Here is a 26,758-nt window from a genome sequence, read left to right as displayed (position 1 = left end):
TTTTTCAGCCTGTTAAACCCAATCCTTTATTTGTAACAAAACTTTGCAGTCTGTTAATCTGGCTGCTCTCTCTGGTAGCAAATTCACAAGTCTTTTCAAAACATTGCCTCTGGAAGACAAATTGTCTTTTTCAATACACTTCTTTTCAAGACACCTTGTCTTTCTAATACACATTAGTAACAATCTATAAGAGGGAACTGCAGATGCTGGAGAATCGAAGGTTACACAAAAAAGCTGGAGAAACTCAGCGGGTGCAGCAGCATCTATGGAGCGAAGGAAATAGGCAACGTTTCGGGCCGAAACCCTTCTTCAGACTGATCGGGGCGGGGGTGGGTGGGGACAAGAAAGGGAAAAGGAGGAGTAGCCCAAAGGCTGGGGGATGGGAGGAGACAGCATTTTTGTTAGTCCTTGCTGTCTCCTACCCTCCCTCAGCCCCCCTGCTGTCTCCTCCCATCCCCCAGCCTTCGGGCTACTCCTCCTTTTCCCTTTCTTGTCCCCGCACCCGATCAGTCTGAAGAAGGGTTTCGTCCCGAAACGTTGCCTATTTCCTTCGCTCCATAGATGCTGCTGCACCCGCTGAGTTTCTCCAGCTTTTTTGTGTAACCTTAGTAACAATCTTTGTAGTCTGCCGTCTCCAATCCTTTAATTGTGACAAAACCTCTTTAGTCTGCCGTGGCCAATCCTTTACCCATTTCCAATACACAAGCCAATCCTTTATACAAGTGGTCTTACCTTCGCTGTCTGCTTCTTAGGATCTTGTCTGGAACCAGGCCAACCTCAGACTGAGGGACATAGAAACATAGAAAAATAGGTGCAGGAGGAGGCCATTTGGCCCTTTGAGCCAGCACCGCCATTCATTGTGATCATGGCTGATCGTCCCCAATCAATAACCCATGCCTGCCTTCTCCCCATATCTCTTGATTCCACTAGCCCCGAGAGCTCTATCTAACTCTCTCTTAAATCCATCCAGTGACTTGGCCTCCACTGCCCTCTGTGGCAGGGAATTCCACAAATTCACAACTCTCTGGGTGAAAAAGTTTTTTCTCACCTCAGTCTTAAATGACTTCCCATTTATTCTAAGACTGTGGCGTCTGGTTCTGAACTCGCCCAACATTGGGAACATTTTTCCTGCATACAGCTTGTCCAGTCCTTTTATAATTTTATATGTGTCTATAAGAATCCCCCTAATCCTTCTAAACTCCAGTGAATACAAGCCTAGTCTTTTCAATCTTTCCGCATATGACAGTCATAAGACCTTAGTTTTTTACCAGGAGCTTCTTCGGGAGGCCAGACTCAAAGGATCCAACTAGAGCTCAGTTTTCTCCACTTCACACCCCAGTCAACTGCACCCTCTTACTCAGTCATCTGTTGCTGGTCCCAGCGAGATCCTGCCGACTACGCCAAATGTCAAAGTTTGTTTCTTAAAAAGCAGATAGGAACAAAAACTGTTAAAGGTAAGCTGTGGCAATCTTTAATTGATTCGTCAAACGGGAGTGGCAAAGATCTACAATGAGCATAAACGTTGCTCCGTGCTTCTTGGGCTCCCACTCACAGAACAAAGGAGAGTTAGCACCATTATACATTTTTCTTATCAGTAAAACACTCCTACCAAGTCTGAATATGGCATGACTGAAAGATTCTGTAGCCTTTCACAATATAAGAAAGCTGGGTCCAAATCAAGCTCATCGAATAACAAGTTATTACTTATTTCTGGAGGGTCAGCTATTTTTTCAATCTTGGCTTCTTTATGGCCTTGAAAAGAAGCATATGTTATTATGCAGGCTGCCATCTTAATGTCTTTATTGAAAAGACAACCTGTCCTCCATATAATTTACTAAGTGATTCAAACTTGGCACCGAGCCATTCTTTTGTTCTACTAGGACATGCTTTTGTAGAGAAACGACTCCATTTTAGATTTGACTATTAGATTTGACTATTATCTCTTTCAAAGGGTCAACCACCAAACTCCAAACTCTGAACAATAACAGCCTATTGCACCTAATCAGTTTATTTATTGTATATATATATGGTCTATGGTATATAAACATACTGAACTTTTATCTCCTGTTCTGTATTATGTTTACATATTCTGTTGTGCTGCAGCAAGCAATAATTTCATTGTCCTATCTGGGACACATGACAATAAAACTCTTGACTTGGACTTAAGCAAAAAAGGGTTTTTGGGGAAAAAGAGCTACCTTAAATTTAGTTGCATCGGGTTGGGTAACTATGGTAGGGTGAAGACTATTCCATGCTTTAATTGTGCGGGGGAACTCCATGGAGCAGCCAACATCTCTGGGTAGAAGCAATTGGGTGACGTTTTGGGTAGGGACTCTTCTTTAGACTCCCTCTAGTTTTAGTGTTTTTAGGTTAATTTAAAGATACAGTGTGGAAACAGGCCCTTCGGCCCACCGAGTCCACGCCAACCACCGATCACCCGTACACTAGTTCTATCCCACACATTAGCTACAGTAAGTCAAGAGTGTTTTATTCTCTCACGTCCCAGTTAGAACAATGAAATCCTTACTTGCACTGTGTGTGTGTGTGTATCACACACACACACACACACACACACACACACACACACACACACACACACACACACACACACACACACACTCTCTGAAAAAGGTTCCTGCACACCTTTGGAATGTGGAAGGAAACAAGAGCACCTGGAGAAACCCCATGCGATCAAAGGGAAAAGGAGCAAACTCCATCCAGACAGCAACCATATTCAGAATCTCTGGCACTTTTAGGCAGCAACTTTATGGCCAATGTACTGCCCCATAGTCTTGAACTGAATTAAAACATACAGTAGCTGTAAAGGGGGACATAGCGTCACTTGGAGATATAAGACTGAAATGGATATTTTCATTTTTTTAGTAACCAAAGTTATCAACGTATAATTTTTTGTGTGTTGGAAAACAAAATATAGTGGCACAGCTGGTAGACTTGTTGCCTCACATGCCAGATATCTGTGTTCGATCCTGTCGTCGGGCACGGTTTGTTTTGAATTTGCACATTCTCCCTGCAAGCGTGTGGGTTTCCTCCCACATCCCAAAGACGCATTGGCTCTGTAGGTTAACTTGTCTGTAAAATTGCCCCTAATGTGTAGGGAGTGGGTGAGGAAAGTGGGATAACAGCACTCGTGTGAATGGGTAGACAAAAATGCTGGAGAAACTCAGCGGGTGAGGCAGTATCTATGGAGCGAAGGAATAGGCGATGTTTCGGGTCGAGACCCTTCTTCAGTCTGATGTCGGGGGGAGCGGGAAAAAGAAAGGAAGAGGTGGAGACAGTAGGCTGTGGGAGAGCTGGGAAGGGGAGGGGAAGAAGGGAGAAAGCAAGGACTCCCGGAAATTGGGGAAGCCAATGTTTATACCACTGGGGTGTAAACTACCCAAGCGAAATATGAGGTGCTGCTCCTCCAATTTGCAGTGGGCCTCACTCTGGCCATGGAGGAGGCCAGTTCAGAAAGGTCGGATTCAGAAAGAGAGGGGGTTGAAGTACTGAGCCACCGGAAGTTCAGGTTGGTTATTGCGAACTGAGTGGAGGTGTTGGCCAAGCCTACTGTTACGACTCCCGCATGCAGGTACTTCAGAGCCGCGTAACACAAGGCAAAAACCAGGTTCAAGTTCAAAAATAGTTTTAATTATTCAATGGAACACAAAACCCAAACCTGATTTAAACAACCCAGTCAGGGATAATGGATGAACTGACAAACAATTTAACAATTCTCCAGCCAGCCACGTGATGGACCGTCAAACCGGAGACTCTAAAACCTGCCTAAAGAGATATAACCCTGAAACAAAATACACGAAAACACTAAGGTCAGCCCTTATCCGTCCCAATTCAATATTTGTTAGCAAGGAATGGGGAAAATACATAAAGTTCTATGCCATGTGGCCAGGCCTCCCTCGGCTCACACCAGCAGTCTGCTCATCAGTCAGGGTCGACGAAGAAGAGAGAGATTCCTGGGAAGCTCTGGTATTTAAGCTTCAGATGAGTCACCCGTCACCTGACGCAGCTTGGCCAATCGGGTACAGGAGCCTTTAACCCCTTGATTCCAGACTCACAGCCACGAGGCCTGTACTCGGGAGAGAAACAGAGAAAGGTAAGTACATAGCATTCACCAGGAGGGGGAAGCGCCTAACACCTACGCTTGGTCTCACCGAGGTTGATCATATGCTGAATAATCCAACCACATTTTTGTTTGGAAGTGGAAAGAAATAATAGAAATTGCATTCATTGCAACGTTTAAAAATAGTTGAGATACTGTATTATAATTTTGCTGCATGTTATTGTGGTGTATATCATGTCTTGATTGGTGAATATGTTTAGTTTGTGGCTTTATTTGAAGCAGAAATAATATGTGAATGCTTCATTGACCATAATTCCGATTGGTAACTACACACTTCATTCGAGCACATTATCGCACGCATCATGCAAGCCGTCTTATATGACCACCTAAACTGTCATTTGGCAACCTGAAAAGCTGCCTGGGTTGCCCGGCTAACAACAGAGAAAAAAAGTTAAGTGAGAGCCCTGTAGGGACAGTACTAAGAGGGGTAAGTACTGTATCAGTGCAGTGAGTGCGATTGGAAAGAGACACTTAAAAATCAGCATCAAAGACCAGCACGAAGCAGAGAAGTGCTGAGGACCAGTATTTAGCAGGTGGGAAGGAGTTGCCTAGGGGGTTTGAGTCCCTGACTGTGTGCTGTTTAAGAACTTCAGATAAGTTTAAGAACTTCGGAACAGTACTGGGAACTCAGTGTTGGAGTATAGATTGGCTGAGAAATACTTTAAAGCAACACTGAGAAGGGATTGGGAGATGAATCTATTATCTGGAACAGTGATTCAAATTTCACCAAATTCAGGGCTTCATATTGAAGGACGCTGGTTATTGTATAGAGATCTGATTTGATCTATTCCGGTCTTTCGTACTGAGGGCACTGGCTATTGTTTATATTACTAAAAGTAAGATCTTGACCACTTCCTGTTTTTCTGTTTCGTGATTTTAGAAAAAACAATGACACTTACGGCTGTGATTTTTGGCCAGTTTACTCAACAGTCCCCCTCTGTTGTGCTGGACAAGAGGATTTTTCCCATTGATGAAACATAAAAGAGTTATTAATGTTTAAAAAATGTTGACATTCTCTCTGCTGCCCCTGCTGGTGGGAGGGGGGAGGGACTATAAAACCTGGAAGTGTTGTGCCTCACTCAGTCTCTGCAAGATGGGGGAAGTAAGAGGTTCACGTCTCACAGTCCGAGCTGTGAATAACACTGAACACATGTTTACTAAGCTGTAATCTGGTTTTACTGACCTTGAGTGCCCTTAATGTGGTTTGAAAATGAAAATGTGGTTGGGTTGAAGTAAAAGCACTGCAAATGGTTGGTTTGGAGTTTTGGGTTGAAGTAAAGAAGCACTGCCAATGGTTGGTTCGGGGTTTTGGCTTGAAATAAAAAGCACCGCAAATGGTTGGTTGGCACTGTATATTGATTTTAGATAAAATGCTACCACTTGTGGCTGTGATTTTTGGCCATCTTACTCAGACCCCCTCCATTCATCAGGTGCAGAGGATTCTTCCCATCCATGAAAAATGAAAGTGTTATTAGTGTTTAAAAAAATGTTGAGAATCTCTGTCCTGTCAATCATGCCATGAAGGCCACACCTTTTCCAGTGGGAGGGATTATGAACCCGGAAGTGTGGGTGTGGCTTAGTCTCTGAATGATGGGGGAGGGAGAGGTCACGACTGTCTGAGCTGTGAATCAACTGAACATACTGAATGTCTACTGAACAGTGAGTCTGGTGTTTTGTGTGGTTTTATGGTGGTTTCACCCTGCTTGAAATGGCTTGAAACTGCATTTGAATTTGGTGGCCTTGCACCCTGCTTGAAGTGGTATGAAACTTCACTTGAATTTGGAGGCCTTGCATATGCTTGAAGTGGTAAGAAACTGCACTTGAATTTGGTGGCCTTGCACCCTGCACCCTGCTTGAAATTGAATTTCAAGGAATAGCTGTGAGTCAACTGCCAGCCCACCAGCCATTAGTGACAGCACATCAGGCTTGTGGGACTGAGCTGCCACCCCAAGAATCCATTTGGCCCACAATGTCCATACTAGCCCTCTGGAGACCAGTCCCTTCAGCCCACAACATCCAAACCAGCGCTCCAGAAAGCCCCCCTCCCCCCCCACTGGCCACCAATATTGGAATTGGTGGAGAGGTGGAATATTGCGGTGGGGGACCAGACCCAACGGGTCCCATTTAGTCTAGCATCATATATAGACTAAGTTTTACCTTGCAAAGAAACATTCAAGTCATTTTGCTTTGACATGATATCACACAGAAATGCAGTATTTCTATAGAAATCTTCTTTCAATAATTCACATTACTGATTCTGTTCTACATGAAATTTAACTATCTGTTCTCGCAAAGATAACATTTTAGCTAACACCTGTCCCTGCGATAGCCAACAATGATAGGGCAAATCCACACTGAATGCCTCATTGTCCAACTTTAGCATATTACGAAACTGATGATGCTGTGTTGCATTTGCACGAATATAGTTAACAATACTTATAACTTGTTGTAGTGTCACTTAGATTTAGCATGGATATTTTGCTGATGTAAGGTACAATGAAAGTGAGAGCATCTGAATCCGATACCTTTTTTATCAGTGCAATAAACCCTTCACGTTTTTCTGTCATTGGAAGGTGCACCGTCTGTACATACACTCACTAAATTAACCAAATCCAGTCCAACTTCACAACATTTATCTTGAAATCTATTCCTCGTATTCTACCCGTAAGAGTGCCCAAAGCGAGTAACTCTTTGTAGCAAAGAAAATCTTCTGTCATGGCCCGAATGAAGTATAAAACATGCGCTGAGTCAGAAGTATCAGTTGATTCATCCAAAGCGATTGAATAATATATATTTTCCTTTTGGTGTATTGCGTGAAGTTGTTCTGTTACGTTGAGGGCTAATTCATGCTGCCGATCAGTTATAGTTCTCCTTGAAAGGCAGTTGTTTGCACTTTGAAGCCTTATCGGGGTCTAAGCATTCTACATCTTCGACAATGCATTATTTTCCAATTTCTACATCACTAAATGACTTCCCTTTTGTCCCCGAGTATATAAGCTACTTTATAAGTCGCTTCAGTAGCATTATTTCCAGCTCCGATCCATGTGGTGCTCTCTCATTTATAGGGCATCGGACCTGTGGCGCGCGGGGGGGGGGGGGGGGGGGGGGGGGGGGGGGGGGGGAAAGCCCCTACAAGCCAATCACAAATAACAATCACATACAGTTATTGACAGTTCCCTAACCCAATCACAAAGTATCCCATTCCATCATTTCCACGGAAGACAGTTCACCAAAGAAACCTTTTCCCAGGTAGTATAAACAATTTTTAACAAGGCTTCACAAGATAACGGCACAAACACTCTGCAACATAATTAACAATACTCAACACCCCATCCTATGACCAATCCTAATCATGCATTTGCACCCCTGCTCAGCTCCTCTGCAAAACCCTCATACATATTAACAAAAGAAAGGACATCTGGACCTCACCTCATCCTCAACTTCCATCTGGGGTCCAGACTCCTTGGAGCAGTGACTCACAGCTTGCAACTTTCACAGAAAGAGGCCAAGCAGGCTTTGTAAATACAGAGATTCTCCATTTCGTGACATCTTTTATTTGTCCAATTACAAAATTTGGATTCATTCAAAAGGCTGCACTTAATGGCCTAGAAGGCCGTAGGTTCCCCACCCCTGCCTTAGGATGTTGTAAAGTGGTTTACTGGAATAATAACTAAGTCTGAGCCATGCATGTTGCAGTTTTGTGGAATTCCATTTTATTGTTGAAGGTAAACATTATGAAAAAACAACTCATAGTATTTTATTTGAAATAAGAAAGTCACCTTCATTCTAAGTATTAAACATCATTGGAAATATCCTAAAAATGTCTCAGAATGCAGATTTATTGCTGTTATTTGCGGAGTATATGTTTGTATTTTACTGTTCATTATTTGAAGACTTTGTTGGTAATATACAATAATACTGAATACATTTGAGCAACACAAGCAGCTACACTTTGCAAGTAAATTGACACCATAAGAAACCAGTCACTGAGCCTGGATTGGAGTGGAGTATGGAGACACTAAACCCACTGAATTCCTCCAGCACTTGTTTTGACCAGGATTCCAGCAGTTCTTTGTGTCTCCATTTACTGCTTTGTTGTGAAATCTCCTAAAAAATATGCCTACGCTGAAAAAGGCATGTCATATGTCCATTCCCTCCACTGATGCTGCCTGGCCTGCTGAGTTACTCCAGCACTTTGGGTTATTTCACCTCGACTAGTATCATCCAGGGGAATTGACCAAGAAAGTGTGCAAGAATCATCTCCAGATCAATAGTCATCTTAGCCCAAGGAGAACAATTGAGGATGGCCCCAGCCTCTGCTCCTTTCTTAAGAGCAACACCAGTATCATGCACCAATGCTCAGAGCCCATTGAGTCTACTCCGCTATTCAATCATGGCTGATCTATCTAAAAATATCCACCGACTTGGCCTCTACAGCCATTTGTGGCAACAAATTCTACACATTCACCACCCTCTGACTAAACAATTTCCTCCTCATCTCAATTCTAAAGGTACGTCCTTTTATTCCGAGGCTGTGCCCTCTGATGCTAGACTCTCTCACTAACAGAAACATCCTCTCCACATCCACACTGTCCATGCCTTTCACTATTCGGTATGTTGCAATGAGGCTCCCCTTAACTTTCTAAACTCCAGAGAGTACAGGACCAGTGCCATGAAACCCTCATCACGTTAACTCAATCAGCCCCAGGCGGTCACGGTGGCGCAGTGGTAGAGTTGCTGCCTTACAGCGAATGCAGCACCAGAGATCCGGGTTCAATCCCGACTACGGGTGCTGTCTGTACGGAGTTTGTACGTTCTCCCCGTGTCCTGCGTGGGTTTTCTCCGAGATCTTTGGTTTCCTCCCACACTCCAAAGACGTACAGGTTTGTAGGTTAATTGGCTTGGTAAATGTTAAAATTGTCCCTAATGGGTGTAGGAGTGTTAATGTGCGGTCAGTGTGGACCAAAGGGCCGGTTTCCGCACTGTATCTCTAAACAAAACTAACCTAAACTAAACTAATCATTCTCGTAAACCTCCTCTGGACCCTCTCCAGATCCAGGACATCCCTCCCAGATATGGGGCCCAAAACCACTCATAATACTGCTAACACTGTATTCGGCACTCTGGTATCTGTTCCTTTGCACTACCTGTTAGATTGATTGTACTAGATCTGATTTGACTAGATAGCACTCAAAAACATTTTCACTTTATCTCGATACACATGATAATGATAAACCAACAACAACACCAACTGTGTAAGGTCAGGAAATTCTGAAAAGGGATCGCTTTTATCAGTTGGCAGGAGAACATCCAGTGTTTTGGGAGGAAACTTGATGTCTTTTTTTTTAAGGAAATTAAGAAAAGGAACAAACAAAACCACTCGGGATTCTTCCCAATCTCTATTCAGTGAGTGAGAGTCCAAATGTTACAATCAATAAAGAGCAGAAACACAATTGTCTATCCACCCGATCCAACTGTAGCATCAATCCACATACTCACACTCAGCATGGAGTGGCAATCCTCTGAGCCTCAGATAATGGGTCAGAAGAGCAAATATAGGCTAGAAGAGAGTCACATGTTTGTTTTGGAATGATTTATAAATATTGGAATCTGTTTAATTAGCTTATCCGTACAACAATGAATAATCACCCTGAACGGCAGGCACTGTATGTACGAGTCAAAGTGAGGGGACGTATATAAGAGTCTTGATATAACCTATTGGCTGCTTACAGAATCTTTTTTATATTGTTGGTAGGTGGCAATGATCTCTGCGATGACGCTTTTGTCTTCCAGTGTGCTGAGGTCCCCCAGATCTGTCGTTTCCTCAGTGACTATTTTCTTCAGCACCCGCCTCATGATCTTCCCGGATCGGGTTTTGGGAAGTCGCTTCACAATCTGAAAATTGGACGATTAACAGTCATTCATACTTTACGCACCATTTGAAACCGCTCTAAACCTCTTATCCTTTGCCCTAAACCTATGCTCTCTAGTTTGAGACACCACTGCTCTGGGCAAAGGTTTCCTACTATCTATCTATTAATTTTAGATGACGGCCGGATTTTGCCGCAGGGGCTGATTGGGAGCAGCGGAGACGCGGTCGATAGCGGCCCCGACCTGCTCCGAGCCGCCAAAACGTCACGGGAAGGACGGTCAGCGCTACCAGGTCCCGCTGGCGAGACATTCACAGCTCGTCGGCCTGCTCGGCCAGCGCCTGCATATCAGCGAAGGGATCCCTGGCGAGGTGCGGGCGGATGTCGGGTGGGAGCTGCTGCAAGTAAGCGAATTTAAATAGAAAACAAGGTTCGTGGTCCCCCAATAGGACGAGCATGTCCTCCAGGAGGGCAGACGGACGGCGGTTGCCCAGGCCGTCCATTCGGAGAATCCGAGCTGCCCGCTCAGATTCACCAAGGCCAAACCTCCTGATAAGGAATTTCTTAAGGCCCCTATATTTGTTAGTGAACGAGGGGGGGGGGGGGACTTTAAGGAAAGGCTTAACTCGCCTCGCAGTCGCTTGGTCAAGCGCGCTGACCACGTAAACGTATTTTGTTTCATCCGCTGTAATACCTCGCACAGCAAATTGTGCCTCTGCCTGCTGGAACCAGATGTCAGACTCTTCGGTTCACAGAGTAGGGAGCTTAAGTGCAACAGCGTTGCTGTCCATCACGACGTGGATGAATGGCGGGGTCACCAGTGTAGTGGCCTGGACGAGGTCAGGAAAAGGCCAGCGAGAGCACACCACACACAGCGAGAGCACACACCCAGGAAGGTCTGGAAAACCCATGGCAGACCAACGCCCCGTCCCTCAATCGGCGAGGGGGATGATCCAAGGAGTGGCCTACCCCCCCCCGGGACCGCCACTCCTCCATCAAATCCCCTCTCAGCCTCCACCACCACGCATGGGAAACAAACCCAGTCTATCCAGTAATAGACACAAAATGCTGGAGTAACTCAGCAGGACAGGCAGCTTCTCTGGATAGAAGCAACGAGTGATGTTTTGGGTCGAGACCCTTCTTCAGACTGAGCATCAGGGGAGAGGGAGTTAGAGATAAGGAAGTGTAGGAGATGCTCAGTCTGAGGAAGGGTCTCGACCTGAAACGTCACGCATGCCTTCTATCCAGAGTTGCTGCCTGGCCCACTGAGTTACTCCAGCATTGTGTGTCCATCTTCGGTGTAAACCAGCATCTGTAGTCCCTTCCTACACATCCAGTCTGTCCAATCTCTGCTTCTAACTATGAGGCTTCTCTGCATCCTCTCAAGTGCAATCCATACTTTGCTCTAGAACGGCGATCAGAACTGTAAACAGCACTTTGGATGTGGCTTAACCAATGGTTTATAAAGAAGGGAAAATCACGAACTGCAGATGCTGGTTTACACAAAAGAACACCAAGTGCTGGAGTAACTCAGAGGGACAGACGCATCTCTGGAGAAAAGGAATAGGTGACGTTTCAGGTTGAGATCCGTCCTCAGAAACATGCTGAGTAATCTGAAGAAGGATCTCGACCCAAAACATCACCTATTCCTTTTCTCCAGAGATGCTGTCTGAGCTGCTGAGTTACTCCAGCTTTTTGTGTGTAACCTTCTCTTTGCATATTCCAGATTCAACCTTATGTTCACCAACTTCACATAATCAACATCTCTTGCATGAAATAAAAGATTCAGATTTCAAGTGTCCATTGTATTTTCGTTTGAAATATCCGACAATAATTCTGTTTCTCCCCTTTAAGTCTGCCCTGCACTAATGTTTTAACTTTTACATATAGCCATATAACAATTACAGCACGGAAACAGGCCATCTCGACCCTTCTAGTCCGTGCCGAACACGTATTTTCCCCTAGTCCCATATTCCTGCGCTCAGACCATAACCCTCCATTCCTTTCCCATCCATATAACTATCCAATTTATTTTTAAATGATAAAAACGAACCTCCCTCCACCACCTTCACTGGAAGCTCATTCCACCCAGCCACCACTCTCCGAGTAAAGAAGTTCCCCCTCATGTTACCCCTAAACTTCTGTCCCTTAATTCTCAAGTCATGTCCCCTTGTTTGAATCTTCCCTCCTCTCAGTGGGAAAAGCTTATCCACGTCAACTCTGTCTATCCCTCTCATCATTTTAAAGACCTCTATCAAGTCCCCCCTTAACCTTCTGCGCTCCAATGAATAAAGCCCCACCTTGTTCAACCTTTCTCTGTAACTTAGTTGCTGAAACCCAGGCAACATTCTAGTAAATCTCCTCTGTACTCTCTCTATTTTGTTGACATCCTTCCTATAATTGGGCGACCAAAATTGTACACCATACTCCAGAATTGGCCTCACCAATGCCTTGTACAATTTTAACATTACATCCCAACTTCTATACTCAATGCTCTGATTTATAAAGGCCAGCACACCAAAAGCTTTCTTTACCACCCTATCTACATGAGATTCCACTTTCAGGGAACTGTGCACAGTTATTCCTAGATCCCTCTGTTCACCTGCATTCCTCAATTCCCTACCATTTACCATGTACGTCCTATTTTGATTTGTCCTGCCAAGATATCCCATTACCATTCACTTAAAGTGCTTCACACTTTATACTTTAATATTTAATCTTGCCTGAATTCTTTGTGATCACAGAGTCCCCTTTTGTAATCATTTTCCATGCATCATCTTTTCTCAAAACTCGTTTATTTCTAACTTTTCCCTGTCCTGATGAAAGGTTGAAAGCCTTAAACATCAGCTCGCTACATTTCTTGCTCTGCAAATCCTACTTGATTGACCATGTACTCTCTGAATCTGCCAACCTTTCCCTCCCCCATACTGCCCTGGGTTCAGAAATATGCATTGGGTTAGTGATACTTTTCTTGTCAGAAAAAAGCAGGGTTGGAAACTTATTGAGTCATACAGCTCAGAAAATTGTCCCTTTAACCCAACCCATCCGTACAGACCCAGATGGATAATCCTGGATCTCATTGCTAGTCCCATTTGCTTTAGCCAAATCTCACAGATAGAGACTGCTAATCTAATTTCAAATTCAGGAATGACATTTAGAAGAATGCTTCCCAAGAATGCTATTGGAGACCCAAACACTTGTAACCTCCGTCCCCCTTCCGTCCAACTTGAGTTTAAAAAATGGCTACGCCTATTCTAATCAGTCAGAATGTTCCTCGGTTCCGTTGATCCCTGCATTAATTAACATAATACTTTCTAAAGAAGGAAGAATAAAACGGACGATAATGTGATCTTGAGCAAAACACAGAAGTTCTGGAGGAACTCAGTGGGTCAGGCAGCATCTGTGGAGCGAATGGACAGGTGACATTTCAGGTCAGGATCTACCTTCAGACTGATGGAGAAGGGGGGGAGAAGGCTGTAAAATAGACGTGGCTGTGGGACAAAGTCTGGCAAGTGATAGGTGGTTAGAGGTTAGGGGGGGGGGGGGGGGGGGGGGGTGGGGAGTGAATGGCTGATGGGTGGAGTAAGTGTCAGGTGAAGGGACAAAAGGACATCAGATAAGGAGAGAAGAGGATGAGTGAAATATGAAGCTGGAGTGAAGGATTTGGGTGGAAGGGAACGGGTGGGTGAGGAAAGAGGGGATAAAATGGAATATGGACGGTGTTTAGAGATACAGCGCAGAAACAGGCCTTGGGCCCACCGAGCTCGCACCAACCAGCGATCTCCGCACATTAATGCCCGTCCCACCTAGGAAACCTGAACGGAAACCTCTGGAGACTTTGCGCCCCACCCAAGGTTTCTGTGCGGTTCCCGGAGGTTTTTGTCAGTCTCCCTACCTGCAACCTCCGGCAACCACCTGCAACCTCTGGGAACTGCACGGAAACCTTGGGTGGGGCACAAAGTCTCCAGAGCTTTCTGTTCAGGTTTCCTAAGTGGGACAGGGGCTTACACTATCCTACACACCACAGAGACAATTTTTACATTTACACCAAGCCAATTAATCTCCAACATGTGCGGAGTGTGGGAGGAAACCGAAGATCTCGGAGAAAACCCACTCAGGTCACGGGAAGAACGTACAAACTCTGTACAGACAGCACCCGTAGTCATGATCAAACCCAGGCCTCTGGCGCTAGAAGGCTCTACCGCTGCGCCACTGTGCCGAACTGATGACAGGAGAGCATCGTGCGGGGGTAAAGAAGCAAGGTGATGGAGATGGACAATGATATCTTGCAACTGGCTGTTGAGCTGAATATACTTCTACTATTTCACATTGATATTTCCAAAGGAGCAGTGCAAAATAACAATAATGATGATTGGCATGTTGTCAACGCATAAACTAAATCCCTGAACAATCCCTGAAATGTGCTTAGAGGTTTGAGCTAGATCTGAGAGTTGAAGGTAACACTCACCATAATATAGTCAGGAACAGCATATTTGGCGATGTTAGATGCCACGAGTGACTTGAGTTCTTTAACCATGGCTGATTTTGAAATGGCCTCAGAATCTTTCATAACAACAAAGGCAAATGCAGCTGAAACAAATCACAAAAGAGACTTAGATACATAATAGTCAAAAGAGTCATCGACACACGAGTCTGGAGAAGGGTCTCGACCCGAAACATCACCCACTCCTTCTCTCCAGAGATGCTGCCTGTCCTACAGAGTTACTCCAGCTGTTTGTGTCTACGGTTTAAACTAGCATCTGCAGTTCCTTCCTACACAAAAGGAAGACCAGGGAACTTGTGTTCAACCATAGAAAATCAGAATCAACATCAACATAACCACAACCTATTTTCATTCAACCATTGAGGAGATTATAAATATTTCTACGTTTTTAAGAAGGAAAATCGAAGGTAGAGAAAAGTGCTGGAGAAACTCAGCGGGTGCAGCAGCATCTATGGAGTGAAGGAAATAGGCAACGTTTCAGGCCGAAACACTTCTTCAGACTGATGTAAGGGGGGGGGGGGGGGTAAGGGAGAAGAAAGGAGAATGGAAGAGGAGGAGCAAGAGGGCCGAGGGAGAGCTGAGAAGGGGCGGACACAGCAAGGGCTACCGGAAAATTGGAGAAGTCAATGTTCATGCTGCTAGGGTGCAGACTGCCCAAGCGGAATATCCATAGATGCTGCCGCACCCGCTGAGTTTCTCCAACACTTTTGTCTACCATGAATATTTCTGATCGCATTTCCTGAACAAGCGTGAACAACGGGACTTTTAATGGGGGGGGAAGTAACGGTGCTTCAGGTTCTAGAATCATGACCTCCAAGTTTAAGAACAGCTTAGGCACAAAAAGCTGGAGTAACTCAGCGGGAATGGCAGCATCTCTGGGGAGAAGGAATGTGTGACGTTTTGGGTCAGCTTCTTCCGAGCAGCCATCAGTCTCTTGCACAGGGCACAACTCTAACCACAACCCTACCCCAGCAACTGTGATCTACTGTGGACTGTTTTGGATGCATTGCAGACTTCAGGTTTGCCCTATTATGAAAAAAGCTCCCAGGTGGTGGAGTAACTCAGCAGGTCAGGCAGCATCTGTGGAGAACGTGAACAGGCGATGTTTTGGGTTGGGACACTTCCTCAGGATCTATTATGATCTGGTTACAGAGTATTACTGATGATTAATTTATGGTATTATTGATTATTGTATATTTATTTCTATGTTACTGTGTTAATGGGCCAGTAAAGCTGCAGCAAGTATGAATTTCATTATTCCATTACTGGTGCATTTGACAAATAAACCTTTATTTGACTTTTGAATCTTGCTTTAACATCAGCTTATTTCATTCATTCTTCAAATGCTTGCATCACTCTGAAGCGGTTGTCAGAGGGTATGGGACGAAGGCAGGAGAATGGGGTTAGGAGGGAGAGATAGATCAGCCATGATTGAATGGGGAAGTAGACTTAATGGGCCGGATGGCATAATTCTACTCCTATTCCTCATGACCTTATGACCTAAAGGCTTGTGTTTTTTATCACCCATTCCTAGTTGCCCTTGATGTTGAACCTCCATCCTGAACTGCTACGCACTTTGTGCTTTATCCTGCAAATGATACAAATGTTATCTTGCTACTGTACTGAGAGTGCTAAGGAAGAACAGTTTAGAGGAGAAGCTACTAGTGGCCTTCTACCGCTCCACCATAGAGAGTGTGCTGGCACGGTGTGGTATGCTCAGCAGCAGACAGGAGAGTACTGCAGAGGGTGATCAAAACTGCCCAGAAAATCATTGGCTGACCTCTGCCTTCCCTGGAAGACATCTCCAGCTCTCGATGCCTCTGTAGAGCCAGGAATATAATCAAAGACCCCTCCCATCCTGGACAGTTCCTGTTCAAACTCCTGCCCTCTGGTAGGTGGTACAGGTGCAGCAAAAGCTGGGCAAACAGACTCAAGAACAGTTTCTTTCCCTGGGCCATCAGAACCAGGGCCATCCAGAACCCCGAGCCATCCAGAACCAGGGGCCACAGTCTTAGAATAAAGGGGAGGCCATTTACGACTCGGGTGAGAAAAAACGTTTTCACCCAGAGAGTTGTGAATTTATGGAATTCCCTGCCACAGAGGGCAGTGGAGGCCAAGTCACTGGATGGATTTAAGAGAGAGTTAGATAGAGCTCTAGGGGCTGGTGGAATCAAGGGATATGGGGAGAAGGCAGGCACGGTTTATTGATAGGGGACGACCAGCCATGATCGCAATGAATGGCGGTGCTGGCTTGAAGGGCCGAATGGCCTCCTCCTGCACCTATTTTCTATGTTTCTATGTAGAACTCTAAATTCCTCAAATATCCACACAACATGAGAGATGCTGTCATCAATTCCACTAAAATACAGACCACTCAGTTAATATTTCCTCTTTTAAAAAAAAATTATTTAAAAGTATTTACTAAATTTAAAGTGTAATATTCTCCCGGTGCAAAATAACGCATTGAATGTATTGGATGTGCCTTTGTCTTGTTTGGACTTGTTTTGGTTGCACTGATCAGGAGTAGCTCTCCTAATTTTGTGTATTTCTAAGTACAATGACAATAAAGGCTTATTATTATTATTATTATTACTTCAGAGAATACTTCAAGATCAACCAAGTGGTGTAGGACTAGACAGAAATAGGTCGGGTAAAATGACAAGATTGCTTCTCTTATGAATGAACAAGGCACAGGTAAGCTCGGGTACATTCTTTAACACATAACAATCTGGAGTATTGTGTGCAGTTCTGGTCGACCCATTGCAGGAAGGATGTGGAGGCTTTGGAGAGGGTGCAGAGGAGATTTACCCGAATGCCGCTTGGATTAGAGGGTATGAGCTACATGGAGAGGTTGGAGAGATTGTTTTCGCTGGAAAGCCAGAGGTTAAGGGGAGACCTGATAGTAGTAGAGGTGTACAAAATTATGAGGCGTAGATAGTCAGAACCATTTTCCCATAGTCTATACCAGTTCTCCAGAGATGCTGCACGACTCGCTGAGTTACTCCAGCACTTTGAGTTTTGTACTCCTGTTTTGTTTAGTTCAGTGACCTAACGTGAAAACAGGCCCTTCAGCCCATCATTGATCACCCGTTCACACTAGTTCTATGCTATCCCACTTTCTCATCCACTCACTGCACACTGGTTGTGTAAGAAGGAACTGCAGATGCTGGTTTAAACCGAAGATAGACACAAAAAGCTGGAGTAACTCAGTGGGACAGGCAACATCTCTGGAGAGAAGGAATGGATGACGTTTCGGGTCGAGACCCTTCTTCAGTCTTCAGTTCATGCTGCCTGTCCCGCTGAGTTACTCCAGCTTTTTGTGTCTATCTTCTCTGAACACTGGGGGTAATTTATGAGGCCAATTAACTTGCAAACCTGCATGTCTTTGGGATGCAGGAGAAAAAGCGCGGTCACAAGGAGAATGCGGTCACAAACTCCGCACACACAGTACCCAAGGTCAGGATTGAACCAGGTCTCTAATGCTCTACTAGCTGCGCCACTGTGTGGCCCATATGTCTTCCTGAGACCTTCAAACAAAGTGAAATTCTTTACAAATTAAATTTGTATTTAATTTCAAAAGCTACCAGCACTTGAATCTATGCACATTGGCGGATTTAAAAAAACATAAATATAGTTGCTATTTCTCTCACTTACCTTCTCCTTTCAATTCGTGAGGGATGCCAATCACTGCAGTCTCTGGCACATCAGGGTGTTCATCCTGAAGGCCATTTAAACAGAGATATGTCATCTCATGAAAGAGCTTCACCCTACCATTCACCACGAACAGCTATTCTACAGAAAGATGGTGCTACCAATTTCATTTTGCTGAATCTTTCTTGAGGTTTACTGCTCAATGCGTGGTTTTACAACTCCCTTTCGCTTCCTCTAAATTATTGGTATGCATGTTGAAAAGTCAAGGCTTCAGTTTAAATCAATGAAGCCCAATACTTGTCAGATATTCCAAGCAGATGACAGTAGATAGAGAAAAATGCTGGAGAAACTGAGCGGGTGCAGCAGCATCTATGGAGCGAAGGAAATAGGCGACGTTTTGGGCCGAAACCCTTCTTCAGACTGAAGTATTTTGAAGCATTTTCCAGCATCTGCAGTTCCTTCTTAAACAGTAGATAGATAATTGGTTTTATGGAAGGGAGCAGAGGGTGGCGATGGAGGTGTGCGTTTTGGACTTGAGGCCTGTAATGAGTGGTGCATCTCAGGGATCAATGCTGGGCCCATTGCTGTTTCTGGTTTATGTCAACGGTTTGGATGAGGGATGATTTCATAGAGCTGTATAAAATCATGAAGGAAATCGATAGGGTGAATGCATAGTCTTTTACATAGGGTAAGGCGATTAAAAATAAATGTAATATAGTTAGTGTGAGAGGGGAAAGATTTAATAGGAAGTTGAGGCACAACTTTTTCACTCCGAGAGTGGTGGGTATGTGGAACGAGCTGCCAAAGAGGGTAGTTGCGGCAGGTACTAGAACAGTATTTAAAAGACACTTGGAAGATACATGGATAGGAGAGGTTTAGAAGGATATGGGACAAACATTGGTAGGTGGGACCAGCGCAGATGGGGCATCATGGTCAGCATGGGCAAGTTGGGCTGAAGGGCATGTTGCTGTGCTGTGCATCTTTTTGAAAATCATTTGGAGCATACTTCAAAAACATTTGCAACCCATTTCCTGTTGAAGTCTTGCCTTTTGGAAAATCAGTAACAGACACTATCACGCACATGTAGCTGCCAGTTCCCCACTGTCATGCATGCACATGTATTTGTTGCTTTCTCTCTGACAGAACATGAATCAAAGGACAATAATAAAAATAATCTTATTTATGCACATTTTTAGTCAACTTGACCCCAAAGTGCTTCACATAATTACTCTCTGACAGAACGTGCACTCCAAATCAAACCGGACAAGCCGAACATAGCCCATTTCAGATCTGTTTCTGATTCTGGCACCGTTTCTTCAATCAATCAATCAACCCTTTATTATCATCTTGCAAAGCAACAATTGTACATTGCAAAATGAGAAGACGTTTCCCAGGGAATACCAGAGCATCGCATATAAAACTTAAACATTTCACACATAAATAAAAACAATAAAAACAATCCAGTCCCTGATAAAAACAATACGAATAGTTAAAAAGTGCAGGTAAAAAACAGCAACATTAAAATACAAGTAAAAACAGTCATAAATTGTCCAGGGCAGCTGATTTAAGTGGCCAGTGCCAGAGTTGTTATAGAAACGTAGAAACATAGAAAACAGGTGCAGGAGTAGGCCATTCGGCCCTTCAAGCCTGCACCGCCATTCAATATGATCATGGTTGATCATCCAACTCGGTATCCTGTACCTGCCTTCTCTCCATACCCCCTGATCCCTTTACCCACAAGGGCCACATCTAACTCCCTCTTAAATATAGCCAATGAACTGGCCTCAACTACCTTCTGTGGCAGAGAATTCCAGAGATTCACCACTCTCCGTGTGAAAAATGTTTTTCTCATCTCGGTCCTAAAAGATTTCCCCCTTATCCTTAAACTGTGACACCTTGTTCTGGACTTCCCCAACATCGGGAACAATCTTCCTGCATCCAGCCTGTCCAACCCCTTAAGAATGTTGTAAGTTTTTATAAGATCCCCCCTCAATCTTCTAAATTCTAGCGAGTACAAGCCGAGTCTATCCAGTCTTTCTTCATAGGAAAGTCCTGCCATCCCAGGAATTAGTTTGGTGAACCTTCTCTGTACTCCCTCTATGGCAAGGATGTCTTTCCTCAGACAATTATTAAATTGTCAGTGCAAAAAAGCAGCAGAATCAGGTGGAGTGACTGTTTAGCAGCCTCACAGCCTGTGCAGGAAGCTGTTTAGCAGCCTGATTGTCCGGGCTTTGATGCTACGATATCTCTTGCCTGATGGCAGTAGATCCAGGAGTGTGTGGAGGGGGCGCAACCTGATTTTCCCAGCACGTATTAGGCAATTGAACCGTCCTCTCACCAGCTAGAATACAGTCCTGACTGCCCATTGGAGATCTTTGAACAGACTTTATCTTACACTGTGGATGGCTTGTTGTAATCATGTACAGTCTTTTAACTGGATAGCACACAACAGAAAGCTTTTCACTGTACCTCGGTACACATGACAATAAAGTAAACTGAACTAAACTAAACTAATATAAAACAAGTTGCAAGCCTGGCAGCAAGTCATAAACCTCGTCTGAATTAAAGGGTCACAGATAGGGGATTATTTTTAAACATTTATTTTCCCACATTCAGTTTTATTTGCTGACCTTTCTTCTCAGTTAGCACTGACTGGATATTGGATAGGGAATGTTTACAGGGGTATGGGGCTAGCCCAGTATACCAACATGGACAAGTAGCCCCGATTCCCGGTTGGGGAAGTCATGGACAAGTAGTCACAGCTTGATTCCGTGCTGAGTAGAACATTTTTCTATGGCAAACTGGAAGCTGGCACAGATGAGGCCAGTTCATTGGCTACATTTAAGAGGGAGTTAGATGTGGCACTTCAGGCTTAAGGGGATTTTGGAGAGAAGGCAGGTACGGGATACTCCCCCTCTGATCAGCCATGATCATGGCGGTGCAGGTCGAAGGGCCTACTCTTGCACCTAATTTCTATGTTTCTATTCCGTGCTGAGTAGCTCTATAACTCAGATCCGAGCATCGCAGAGTCATGCACTTCAGTGACTTAAAGATTTTCTTCCCTTGCCCTTCTCCTCCTCTCATCGCAGCAGTCAGTGTGTACGACAGTCACAAGCTCAACTAGTGCCTGTGTAACGGGTATAGCTTGGACCCAATAGCAGCACAGAATCAGGCAGGTATAATTGGTCATGAACCTTATTCCGATACTGTAACACAGAGTAGTAACACAGGAATGGGTATACCGTACTCACACAGAGGCTCAGGATTGAGTGAGGGTTCCGAAGAGGGGCAGGCAGGAGACGTAGTCGGGGTAGCGGAAGGTCCGGTAACCAGGAGATCCAACACATGATGCAAACAAACCAGCGAGGGACAGACGAAAGGAGAGTCGAAGCCAGGCAGGAAGTCGAGGAGCCGTTGCAGGGATACACCAAACAGCCCAGGAGAGAGGCAGACAGAAACCAGGAGGTACGGGATGAAGGCCGTGGTCGGGGACAGAAGGCTGAGGTGATATCCGGGAAGACGACAGGACGGAATGGTCAGGGGCAGGCAGGTTCGAATCCGTGTAGTCAGTCGGGAAATCGCTGGAGAGTCTTGCATGAACGCTGGGAACAATCTGGCACTATGTGAACGGTGAGGAGAGTCTAGATACCGGGTTAATTGGTGATCAGAGGCAACTGAGTGCAACAGGTGAGGAGAGTTGGGCTGATGAGAGGGGAGTGGCAGGCAGGCAGGTGAGGAGAAGGAGGGACCGGTGGAAAAGTACTGGGAGGTGAAGTGGATGAGAATGAGGAGAGGGCAGACTGTGACAGCCTGCTGTCTGTAAATGGAGGAGAGAGCACTATCTACACCATCTAAATGGGAGAGAATCCTGTAATGTCAAGATTAAAACAGGCTTTTCAGATAAGAAGGAATTATCTGTAAAACATACATTCAGAAACTTTTTCCCAGGATGGAAATACCAAAAACTAGAGGGCACAGATTTAAAGTGAGGGGCAAAGACTAAAAGAGTTGCGCTGGACAAATGTTTTCACACAGAAGGTGGTGAGCACGTGCAACATGCTGTCGGTGGTTTAGTTAGTTTACTGTCATGTGTACTGAGGGACAGTGAAAAGCTTTTGCTGCGTGCTAACCAGTCAGCAGAAAGACAATACATGATTACAATCGGACCATTTACAGTGTGTAGCAAAGTCCTGTCAAAGATAGTCCGAGGGTCACCAAGGAAGTAGATAGTAGTTCAGGATTGCTCTCTGGTTGTGGTAGGATGATTCACTTGCCTAATAACAGCTGGGAAGAAACTGTCCCTGAATCTGGAGGTGTGCGTTTTCACACTTCTCTACCTTGTGCCTGATGGGAGAAGAGGCAGTGGTCAGGGTGCGAATCGTCCTTGATTGTGCTGCTGGCCTTGCCGAGGCAGCGTGAGGTCTAAATGGAGTCAATGGAAGGAAGGTTGGTTTGTGTGATGGGCTGGGCTGCGTCCACAATTCACTACGATTTCTTGCAGTCTTGGATGGAGATATTCCCAAACCAAGCTGTGATGCATCCTGACAAAATGCTTTCAATAACGGATCTGTAGTTGGTGAGAGTTGTACGGGGCATGGCAAACTTCCTAAGCCTTCTAATACAGTCGAGGTGTTGGTGTGCTTTTGGTCGTTGTTTCAATATAGGTGGCCCAGGAGAAGTTGGTGGTGAAATTGACTCCTAAGTATTTCAACCATCTCTACTTTGGCACCGTCAATGCAAACTGGGGAATGTGAACCGCTTCACTTCCTGAAGTCTATCACTATCTCCTTTGTCTTGCTGACATTGAGAGAAAGGTTGTTGACTCCACACCAGGACACGAGGTTCTCAATCTCCCTCCTGTACTTCGTCTCATCATTATTTAATATCCGGCCCACAATGTTGGTGTCATCTGCGAATTTGAACATGAATTAGATTTGGCCACGGCTGCACAGTGGTGGGTGAACAAGGAGTAAAGAAGGGGCTGAGAACGTATCCTTGTGGAGCACCAGTGTTGAGGATGATTTGTCCCCTATCCTCACTGATTGGGGTCTGTTGGTCAGGAAGTCGAGGATCCAGTTACAGAGATGAGTGGTGACACCAAGTCCCGCTAGTTTGGTGATGAGCTTGGATGGTATAATGATGTTAAAGGCCGAGCTGTCGTCTATGAATAGGAGTCTGGTGTAGGTGTCTCTCTTATCCAGATGTTCTAGGGATGAGCGTAGGGTCAGGGCGATGGCATCGTCCGTGGGACCTGTAGTGGCGGTAGGTGAACTGCAGTGGGTCATGGCCGCTGGGTAGACTGGATTTAATGCGTTCCATAACTAGCCTCTCAAAACATTTCATGATGGTGGATGTCAAGGCCACTGGACGGCAGTCGTTTAGGCACGAGGTCTTGCTGTTCTTCAGCACTGGGATGAGGGTGGTCTTCTGGAAGCAAGTGTGTATCTCAGAACGGAGTCGGGAGAGATTAAAGATGTCCATGAATACTCCCACTAGCTGGTCCACGCGGCTTCTAAGGGCACGGCCAGGAACTCTGTCTGGGCCAGTTGCTTTCCGTGGGTTTACCCTCAGCAAGGCCGATCTAACCTCTGCTACAGTCACCCTGGGGAGAGGCACACTGGAGTCTGAAGGGCCAGGTGTCACCTGGTCAAAGCGAGCATAGAAAGCATTCAGTTCATTGGGTAGGGTCGCACTGTCACCAACGATGTTGCCTGACCTCGCTTAGCAGCCAGTTATCTTATTCAGACCTTGCCACATTCTCCGTGAGTCCGAGTGATTATACTGGGACTCAAGTATATCCTGGTTTTGTCCCGCGATGGCTTTGTGAAGATCATAGCGGGCCTTCTTGCACTGCTCAATTGCAAAAGGTACAGGCAGATAAGTGATGGTCTTAGCTTCATGTTCTGCATAGACATCGTGGGCCGAAGGGCCTGTTCTTGTGCTGTACTAGCACCAAGCTCAAAGAGATAAATAAATACTTGAGAAAATGCTCGGCTTTGGTTAGTAAATCAAGGGACCACCTGCAAAGACAAGATAAAATAAACCTGTCTTTCTCAAAGACATTTGGTATCAGCTCGGTGCCTGATGTCATAAATAGCCCTTGTTTTCAGCACCAAAAGTCTACCATATCTACCACCCCCGGCAGCTCGTACCATGCATTCACCACCCGCTGTGTGAAATAAAACTTGCCCGCACATCTGCTTTCAGCTTTGCCACCCTCACCAGCTGGTTCCAGAATCAGTTGTTTGTAGATGGGTAAAATCACGGGGTTATTGATTATGTAAGTGCATGCTGTACACCAGACTTCACCCCTGGCCACGATTCCAGGACGCACAGATCTTAAGACACAGTTGTGTTAAGGAGCTCCCGAACAAACTTTGACCAGCTTTTGCAGTTGAACGATGTGTGAGACTCAGTGCGCTTCAGTCCGAGCCGCTGAAGAATGTTCACCCGACGCTGATGATCCAGCTTCGCGGCAAGAGGGCCTGAAAACACCGGGTTGGCTGAGGAGGCCACATATAGACCCCGACCTCGGGTGGACTATGAGGAGGAGAACTGGATATTTTTAGTGCCTTCCCTCACAGTGAATTCTGCTGTGGGGGGACGTTTCTTGTTGATTTCTATAGTGTACTGTTCTGTGTCTTTTTTTCTTTTTCTTTTTTATTTTATATGGATTTATTGACATTTAATCTATTCAATTAGTTTAATCAATCTCTGTAAAGCACTTTGGTTCAAAGTGATTTTGTTTAAAATTGCTATATAAATAAATATTACTGTTACTTACTGTTCAGTTGGAGTTTTGTTTAGTTCTATTGTTTTAATAAATATTTCTTTCTATTCATTTATATGCTGTCTCCTTCCTCCGTCATTGATCAGAATCCTCAAAACTCTGCTCATATCTGCTTACAAACCCTGATCACCTTTTCTTAAAGTGAAGACATTTTTGATTTATTTTTGTAACTCGTCATTTGGTGTTAAAGCTAATTAGAACATCTGCAGTATATTAGATTTCTATGCTTCCATGCAAGGAGGTGTACAGTCTCTGCACCCTCCTGTGTCCCCACAGTCTACTTACCAGTGCGTTCTCTACTTCAGCTGTGCCCAGTCTATGTCCACTGATGTTGATAATATCATCCATCCGTCCAGTAATCTGGTAGTAGCCTTCCTTTGATCTGTGACCACCATCGCCAGTGAAGTAGCATCCTGAAAGATGATGGGAAGGAAGGGTATAACCACATTCCACCAGGTATGTATGCTGTGCAAATGCACAGTGGGAAGTATAGTCAGTGCAGTGGCACACATTGAGAACAAGTTGTTGGTGAGCCCACGCTTGGAGCACTGTGTACAGTTCTGGTCGCCCAGCCTCAGGAAGGATGCCATTAAGTTGAAAACAGTGCAGAAGAGTTTCACCAGGTGTTTAAGGAGGAACTGCAGATGTTGGAAAATCGAAGGTACACAAAAAAGCTGGAGAAACTCAGCGGGTACAGCAGCATCTATGGAGCGAAGGAAATAGGCAACGTTTCGGGCCGAAACCCTTCTTCAGATTCACCAGGATGTTACCTGAGCTTGAGTTATAAGGAGAGGGAGGCTAAGCTGGGACTTTTTTCAATGGGTTGTATGAGGCTGAATGGCGACATGTTTGAGTTGTACAAGATCATGGGGGACATGGGCAAAGCCTGCAGACTTTTCCCCAGGGTGGATGATTCTAAACCTAAATGGCATAGGGTACATTTGAGGGGAGATATTTAAGAGGACCTCGGGGACAACATTTGTACTCGGAGGGTATTCTATATCTTGGAATGAGCTGCTAGAGGAAGCTATAGTTCAGTTTAGTTTATTGTCACATGTACCGAGGTACAGTGAAAAGCTTTTGTTGTGTGCTAACCAGTCAGCGGAAAGACAATACGTGATTACAATCGATCCATTTACGGTGTATAGATACTTGATACGGGAGTAACGTTTAGTGCTAGGTAAAGCCAGCAAAGTCCGATCAAGGTGGATAGAAGTGGATACAATCACAGCTTTTAAAAGATATTTGGATAGGAAGAGTTTAGAGGAATATTGGTCAAATGCAAGCAATCGGAACTAGCCCAATGTACAAACTTGGTCGGCAAGGACAAGATCAGGGGTGCAGCACTGCTGGAGCTCACCAGAGCACTGATCCGGCACCTCGGTAAAAAATAGCCAAAATAAACAGCAGGGAATTTTAACTAGTGGGTGTGTAGTCGGGGTAAGCTGATTAAAAGAGGGGGAAGTGGAAGATCCATCACTACTGAGGGTCCCTGTAGGAGGGGGGGAGCAGCAGGAACCAGCAGAGCCAGACCACGTGCCGTCTGCATGGCGGAGGTTGTGGGCCTGGTGCTGAGCCTGGATCTCTGGTGAGGTGACGGCGAGCAGTGTCCGTGGAGGGAGTGTCTGGGGCGGGTGGGTGTATGTGTGTGTGTGTGTGTGTGTGAATGGTGAGTGTGAGTGTGTGTGGGTGAGTGGGTGAGTGTGAGTGAGTGTGAGTGAGTGAGTTTGTGTGACTGATTGTGTGAGTGAGTGAGTGAGTGTGTGTGTGAGTGTGTGTGAGTGAGTGAGTGAGTGAGTTTGTGT

The 26,758-nt window shown here is 45.1% G+C and overlaps 1 protein-coding gene across 2 annotated transcripts in view; it reads right to left on the bottom strand.

The window, feature by feature from the left end:
* Positions 1-3,597: 3,597 nt before the first annotated feature.
* Positions 3,598-26,758, bottom strand: part of acss1 (acyl-CoA synthetase short chain family member 1) — an 84,099-nt gene continuing 60,938 nt past the window's right edge. Inside the window, exons 11-14 of one of the 2 annotated variants that reach the window (XM_055639940.1) lie at positions 25,239-25,366; positions 18,167-18,230; positions 14,477-14,598; positions 3,598-4,084 (exon numbers count right to left, since the gene is read on the bottom strand). In XM_055639940.1, coding sequence (XP_055495915.1) covers positions 4,070-4,084; positions 14,477-14,598; positions 18,167-18,230; positions 25,239-25,366 — 329 coding nt within the window. In that variant the 3' untranslated portion in view covers positions 3,598-4,069. Of the gene's footprint in view, positions 4,085-7,833; positions 10,034-14,476; positions 14,599-18,166; positions 18,231-25,238; positions 25,367-26,758 lie in introns of those variants that run through there. The other variant, XM_055639939.1, reaches the window with a different exon arrangement.

Source organism: Leucoraja erinacea, chromosome 8 (assembly GCF_028641065.1).
Source record: "Leucoraja erinacea ecotype New England chromosome 8, Leri_hhj_1, whole genome shotgun sequence".
Classification (NCBI taxonomy): domain Eukaryota; kingdom Metazoa; phylum Chordata; class Chondrichthyes; order Rajiformes; family Rajidae; genus Leucoraja; species Leucoraja erinaceus.
The sequence above is the reverse complement of the archived record's forward strand: the minus strand, read 5'-3'. Positions and strand labels throughout refer to the sequence as shown.